The sequence below is a fragment of the Nannobrachium achirus genome, assembly GCF_963921795.1.
Source record: "Nannobrachium achirus genome assembly, chromosome: 11".
NCBI classification, from domain to species: domain Eukaryota; kingdom Metazoa; phylum Chordata; class Actinopteri; order Myctophiformes; family Myctophidae; genus Nannobrachium; species Nannobrachium achirus.
Window position 1 is genome coordinate 41,883,638 of NC_137820.1, and position 7,474 is coordinate 41,891,111.

The 7,474-nt window shown below is 39.9% G+C and overlaps 1 protein-coding gene across 1 annotated transcript in view; it reads left to right on the forward strand.

The window, feature by feature from the left end:
- The window catches only part of slc13a1 (solute carrier family 13 member 1), a gene marked incomplete at both ends in the record, with an annotated part of 52,199 nt that extends 45,307 nt beyond the window's left edge, over positions 1-6,892 (forward strand). Inside the window, 6 exons of the mRNA XM_080737081.1 lie at positions 129-230; positions 1,242-1,333; positions 1,697-1,791; positions 3,074-3,235; positions 4,297-4,434; positions 6,749-6,892. Coding sequence (XP_080593207.1) covers positions 129-230; positions 1,242-1,333; positions 1,697-1,791; positions 3,074-3,235; positions 4,297-4,434; positions 6,749-6,892 — 733 coding nt within the window. The remainder of the gene's footprint in view (positions 1-128; positions 231-1,241; positions 1,334-1,696; positions 1,792-3,073; positions 3,236-4,296; positions 4,435-6,748) is intronic.
- Positions 6,893-7,474: the final 582 nt, after the last annotated feature.

Genomic DNA, 7,474 nt, shown 5'->3' on the forward strand with positions numbered 1-7,474 from the left:
CAAAAGCTTCAAAAGTAGCAGATCCACCAAGGATCAGCTACTTTTGTATTTGAATCCTGAAAAGTAACAGTTTTGAACTGAACCTATAGGTTTTGGTTGAGTTCCCCAGTCTGTCCTTTTGTCCCCAGCTCCCAGGAGATGGTCACCCAGGCAGTGTTCCTCCTCATGGCTGTTCTGTGGCTCACCAGGGATCCAGGCTTCATGCCTGGCTGGGCTTCACTCTTTCCTCAGTAAGACATGCAACATTTTTTTTAACACTTTTATCTCTCTTGGAAAGCTTCCTGGAGATGCATTTCAGTATAGGTAAGTCAAAGTATGGGGGTGACTGGATGATCAGTTTTGTGGTTGAATTCTATCTATAAGCAGCAGGGGCGCTGGAACTCCCAAATCCCAAGGGGAGCTGAGCTTGGAGGAGTTCATGTGTGCGGCCTTAGGCCGCACGCCGAAAATTCACGTTTTTTATCCGGTTTTGGGTTATTTTTATTACGGTTTAGGGTGCTTATTCCCCGCACAACGGTGTAACAAGGAGCTATATAGTTACTAGTTATTTTAGCACACAGTGCAACGCACAGCACGCACGCACACACACACAGTCACTCACACACACACACGCTACAAAATCGGGTATTATTTTTGTAACAGTTTTCTACTGTTTTTTATTCCCCATATACAACGGTGTTAGTTTGCAACAATGAGCCTACAGACAGTTTCTAGTTCTCAAATAAATAGACATTGGTGTGCCATCAAAGCGGAATTTATTTTAAAACAAATTTTAAATTCGACTTCCCTTCTGACCGGAGGTGGCAAGGTGATCATGTGATTAGGTGACCATGTAATAATCAAACACCTTTTTTCAACATATTTTATTCCCCAAAGTCAAACACATTATTGTTTTAATATAGCTCTGTGTGTGTGTGTGTGTGTGTGTGTGTGTGTGTGTGTGTGTGTGTGTGTGTGTGTGTGTGTGTGTGTGTGTGTGTGTATACAGGCCTACTATTTTTTTTTTTTTTTCCGAAAAATGTATTTTTCTCCTACCCACCACCAGGGGAGCTGCAGCTCCCTCAGCACCCCACTTCCAGCGCCCCTGCGTGGCACAATGTGACACAACACAAAACAACATGGCACAATGTGACAAAACATGACAAAACACAAGTGAGCTTGCAGATCTGCTACTTTTGATGCTTTTGTGCAACGATTATGTTGCCAACTTGCCATGACTGAAAGTGATCCTTTCTGAACAGGTACATAGGCTACACCACTGATGCCACAGTGGCACTTCTCCTGGGTCTCCTGATGTTCATCATTCCTGCTCACGGTCCCTCCACAAAATCTGGTGACTATCCTAATCTCTCAAGACAGATTCTGCTAGTAGACAAATATATTTTCCATTTAAATGTTTTTCTTTTTTTTTTTTTGTTCTCTGTCTTTGTAGGCTTGTCTTTCTTGACCATAATGATAAGAATGTGGTTTAGATAGCATGTTATTTCAACAGATGCTAGGTTCATTGCTTACCTGGTATCCTATATTTTCAATGTACAGATTATTATTTTTGACGATGCTACTGTAGGTTCTTGGTTTACCTGTGATCCTAATTTACTGAGGCACTACACTGTCTCTCTGCATTCTGTATGTGTTTACCTTGCTTACTCTTAAGTCACACTGGATAAAGAGTGTCTGCTAAATTGTATCATTTTAGATGCCATGATCTCCTGGAAGGAGTTCCAGCGTTCCATGCCGTGGGAAGTGTCGCTGCTGGTGGGTGGAGGTTTTGCACTGGCAGAGGGTACCCAGGTAGGTCTGTGGACTAAATCATGCACAAAGGGTGTCCTTTAAATTCAGCTCTGTTCAGAAAAAAGAAGAAAAAAAAAAAAAAGAAGAAAAAGGACACTTGTATACTTGTATACAACCCTGTATACTTGTTTGACACCAGGGTCTGTACTTGGTCCCTTCCCGTTTATTTTCTCAACTCTAAACATCTACATTTCCCCAAATTTAGAGCCGATCTACAAGCTCACTACACATTGCATCGAGAGCTTCTATGTGCTATTTTCACCAGAATTAATTATACTATTATGATATGTCCACAATTTGATGCTAGGCTTCATGTGGTTAAAATAGTTGTATTCATCAAACTGAGAGATCCAACTTCATTGACTTCATTTAACATTTTGACAGCATTTCATTTTTAAGTAGGCCTACATTGAAATAAATATGTATAATATATATTATTTCTATGCACGTAACCACCTTCCTTGAATGACTCACATCTGCAAATGCATTCCTTTTGAAAACTGTCTTTTCAAGTGTTTGTCAGTCAGTATTATGCTGCTGGTGATATTACTGTATAATTGGGTGTTTTTATAGCATTCATCATCGTTTTCAAAAAAGGCTATTCTGTTTAAATGAATGCAGTCAATGTGTAATCTCAAATTAAGGTGATATTAAAATTTTGAGAATGATTGCAATCGGCGGCTCTGTGGAACCACATTGGAACAATGAATCATCAATCATGTCATAATTAGAAGCTCTGCTTCCAAAACCAACTCTTGACTGTATCAGTCATGACAGCATTGTTGTGCTTCTGTTTGGTTGCCAGGTTACATGTTACCTGCACTGCCACTGATGTAGTATTGTTAGAAGTGAACTGGTGTGCAGGACTATTTAGGTTGGGATCCTTTCAGGCCAATCACTTGTTTTGGTTTGGTTCTACTCCAGATGAGTCACTGTGCAGATTGCATGCTATCCACATGAACTGTAGCATAGTGGTTCTGCCAACCCCAGATTGATGTGTATTTGGCTGTTGCGGGCATATCTGTGTGAATCATAATGCAGATGCATAGGTGAAGTCCTTGATGAAGTCCTTGTACAGTATAATGCATCCTCAAGTAGTACCCTAAATGTCTCTACAGAGGCCAATTTATCCAGTTTCAGAGAGTCCTGGAGTTTATTCCATGTGTCTGGGGAATAAAAGATGAAGGGAGTGACAAGTGTAATGTGTGTCTGGGAGTGTTAGATATTCAGCAGTTTTTGGTTCTAAAAAACTTTGAGAACCACTGTATTACTGTACCTGCAGGTGTCTGGTTTCTCCTCCTGGGTGTCCAACCTGCTCTCTCCCCTGGGTCATCTGCCAGCCCTGGCCACAGTCACGGTGGCCTGTGTCATTGTCACCTCGGTGACAGAAGTGACTAGCAACGCTGCCACCATCACCATCTTCCTCCCCATCCTCGCACCTCTGGTGGGTTCACACATAATGACAGCATGCTACATTAGGCATTAGCAGGGGACCATCAATATCAATGGTCTTGTGGTAAGAGTCTCAGCCCTGAGATTTGGGGAGGTTGGTGTTCAGTCCAGCTAATATTGTCCAGCTAAATTCTTGTCGACTATCTTTTTCCACTGACAAAAACTGAATGAAAAACTAAGCTATGATGACTAGAAATGTGACTTAATATATTGACAATTTCATCAACAAATAAAAACTAGACTAAAATGGCTGTAACAAAAACAATAGCTATCAGGCCTGAGACATGTTGGCTACTACAGGCTACCATATATCATGTCATATCATAATGTATTATGTACTATAAGTGATAACAGTTAAATATAACCATAGCATAATTTGTCCCTCAAAACCTTTGGTGACATGTGTGTTAGTAGGGAATGTAGAGTTAATTCCCTGGGGGGGCTATTAAAAGATCATTAGCACAGAAACACAAGGGTTTCCCCTCATGTAAAATAGCACTACTGAGGGAGAAGACCTTACGGGTCCATTTGGTTCCATTTGTACACTCACAATTAAATTAACCACTTAAGGTGCACATTGCAGGTGAAAACATGAAAAAATATTTATATAATTTGTTATTTTGCTTCCTAAACATGTCTTATTTTCAAACTAATGCAGAATAAACATTCAACATACACATATAGATGTTTATTTTAATGCGTGAAGGTGCCGTGTTTTTTCAATAACTTCTGTCATTCATTTTCACAATAATAATACAACAATAAAATTATTAAAATAAAAACATGGCCCCTCACATATTAGGAGGGTATGGAGTTTGAAGTTACAATGGGATGTGTTTTCTCAAAATGAGGTTTTCCTCATACCCAGGTACAAAATTCTCCACTTCAGTTGCACCTATACAGTACATACACCAAACGTTTTATTCATCTATATCTATATCCTGAAGATTTCTTCAGAAGGGTTTGTTCATGTATCATTCATAGCCTGATTTACATCACATTTTATTCCTAATAACATGGCAAAAATGTGTTGTGCATTGTTGTGGCGGACAGGCAGAAAGCATACAAGTGAACCCACTCTACATGTTGATACCCACCACCCTTTGCACGTCCTTCTCTTTCCTGCTTCCCGTGTCCAACCCTCCCAACGCTGTGGTGTTCGCCTACGGCCACCTGAACACAATAGATATGGTGAGTATACAGCCTGCAATTATTTTTGCATTATCGTCATAATCGTCATAATCTGCCCACTAACAGATTAAATAAACCATTTGTGCACATGAGTTCACGTGCATCATTGACAGGCAGTGAGTGAGTTATGACCACCCTGCCACTTGACAGGTTGACAGGCAGATGATTGATAGGATGGTGATGATATGAGGAGGGTATGACATTATTACATGAATTCTTCTAGTTTTTAGGATTTATTTATTTAGATTGATAGGGTATTTTTCTGCACTATTTATTTATTATTTTATTATTTTAACTTATTTTATTTTTTTCTGAAGCTGCCTGCAGATGAAAAACAATTGACAAATAAAGCAATCTTGGTGGCTCTGCTGCACTCCGGTGCCAACAACCAGAAAAGAGCAAAATGGAGTTTGAGACAGTCTGTCAATCAGCTCTGAACAAGTTCCTAGAATCATCTGAACACCCTCCTCAGGACACGAGGATAACATCCTCCCCATTCACCACATTCACTCAGGCCCATGCAGCTGGGGTTGTTTAGCAGGCTTATTGTCATATCTATGAGATGAATGATGATGACTCGTAAGTCTCATTAATAGCTCATGTCATGAGTTTTGATGAAGAGGAAGTCCTTGAATCTTCCTACAAATCATCTCCCAGTTTGTTTCCTTTGTCATTAAGAGCCGTGGTGCAATTCAGTCTCTTCAAGTCCGCCTACGTCCAGATGGCAGCTGTATCTGAATGACGTCACTGTCGTAGGGCAGAAAAACCTTGTATCTCCGCATTTCAACAGGTCATGACCTGATGAATATGGTTTGACATCGAAACGTTGTCACACTAATTTTTTTTACTAGCACCCAGCAATTAAAAAGGCTTTAACTGTCTGAGATGCTGCAATGCCTTCCTTCTTAATATTCTTAGACAAAAATGCACCAGCTTTCCAAATAAGGCTTCAACTATTGATTATTATATCAATTCCCTTTATTATTTGATTCACCAAATAATCGAGAAGCACAATTTTTCTTTTCAAAACGTTTTATTTCAATTTTCCAATGCCAACATTCTCAGGGGCAGGTATACATAAATCCTATTCTATTTCTATCAGAGTAATATTTCAGTTATTAACACAATTATGGCATGAGATCTGAGGACTATCATTGCATATAAAGAGTAGGATACAAAGTAGAAAAAAGCCCCACCCCAAATAGATTTTTATTTTACAGTCGACTACATTGATTATTCCGATTAGTTTTTGCAATCTCAAATTCGCAAACCATGAATTAATTAAGTAGTCTTGTGATCTTCTCAGCTTCTGTTAATTGTTGCTTGAGGCATTTTATTTTTTTATTTTTTACTTAAATAATGTTCAGGGCAACCCACATCGGAGAGAAGCCAGTAATGTTATTAATGATCATTATAGCAAGGAAACCAGGCGTGATGCTGTATATGTTTCTGTTACAGTTCACACATTGTGAACAATACAATTACATCTATAAAACTGATTAGTGTTTACCACTAAATGTGAGACTATTTGCTTCTCTTTTTAGATGCTGTACAATACAATGTATTCCATCAGGAGAGTTTCTGTCTTGTGTAGTGCCATGCACCATATAGTATGTATATTGGACTATTCTGTCAGGCAGAAACCTTTTCTCTCCATATTTTAACTGTGTTTTCTTTTGTAAATTAATGCCCTTCTTGATCATACTACAGCGTCACACAAAAGTATCAAAAGTAGCAGATCTGCCAGCTCGAAGCGCAGCACGAAGCATCGTGTTTGGAGAGGAATGGAGAGGAGGAAGGGGATAGGTATAGTGGAGGTTATGCCACAGTCATAAATCAATGATGTCCTGTGAACTCGTCAAACAGCAGCACTCACTGACTACATACTGAATACCGACACATCTATCTGTCCATCTGTCTGTTTTAGTGCAATGTAATCATTCACAAACATAAATAAACATACTGATGCATGAAATAAAACATAAATATACAATCAAGTAAAACCTATGTGTATAGCCTATATTTGTTAGATGCTGTCTAATTGCGTTCACACTGGCAGATACAACGCTCCAGGCTACCATTCTTTTTCAGTGCACAGCCATCGACATGAAGATACAAAGATACATCAGACGTTTGTAGCTGCTACAAAAGCTTCAACAGCTGCAAAGCTACAAAAACGTTGAGCTGGCTTCAACTTCAGCTACAAAGAGATACCATGCTACAAAATATGCTGCGTAGCTTTGTAACGTTTGTATCTGCTAGTGTGTGAACGCAGCATAGAGTGCTGATGATGTCATATTGACTGCTGTTCCAGGTGAAGGCAGGGCTTGGTGTGAACGTGATTGGTGTCCTCGCTGTCCTATTGGCCGTGACCACATGGGGAACTCCCCTGTTTGCTCTCGACACTTATCCTGATTGGGCGCCTGCACTTCCTCATTCCAACTCAACGGGATGGTGATCATGATGATGTCATAGGTCAGTGGTTCTCTAAGTCAGGGTTTCTCAAAGGGTGCCATGGCATTGCTCCAAAGGTTCATTGTTCCGAAGGTTCATTAGTCCGAATTTGTTAAGAAAACTATCCCCAACTCTAACCCTAATCCTAACCTTAACCTCAGTAACCTTAACTAAATTCGGACTAATGAACCTTCGGAACAACGAACCTTCGGAATTATGGGCAGTCCCCTCTCAAAGTCGGTGCCGTGGGACCCTAGGGTGCCGTGACGCAAGTCTAGGGGTGCCGCAGAATACTTAATATTTGGTATTCATCAATATATCACTTCAGTTTAACCATTTATATTTTGTAAAATGGACCTGAGTTGCACTGTACTGATCTTTTTCAGCTTACAGTACACCAAGTCTCTTCACCAAAAATAGCAGATCTACAAGCTCACAACCCCCCACAACGTGACATGTTGTGAGCTTGTAGATCTGCCATCTTTGGTGAATGTTCCCCCCAGAATAGGGATGCTGGGATTTAAGTGGTTCAACGCCAAGTATAAAAGTTGGAGACAGATATTCTCCACATGATATACTGTGTATG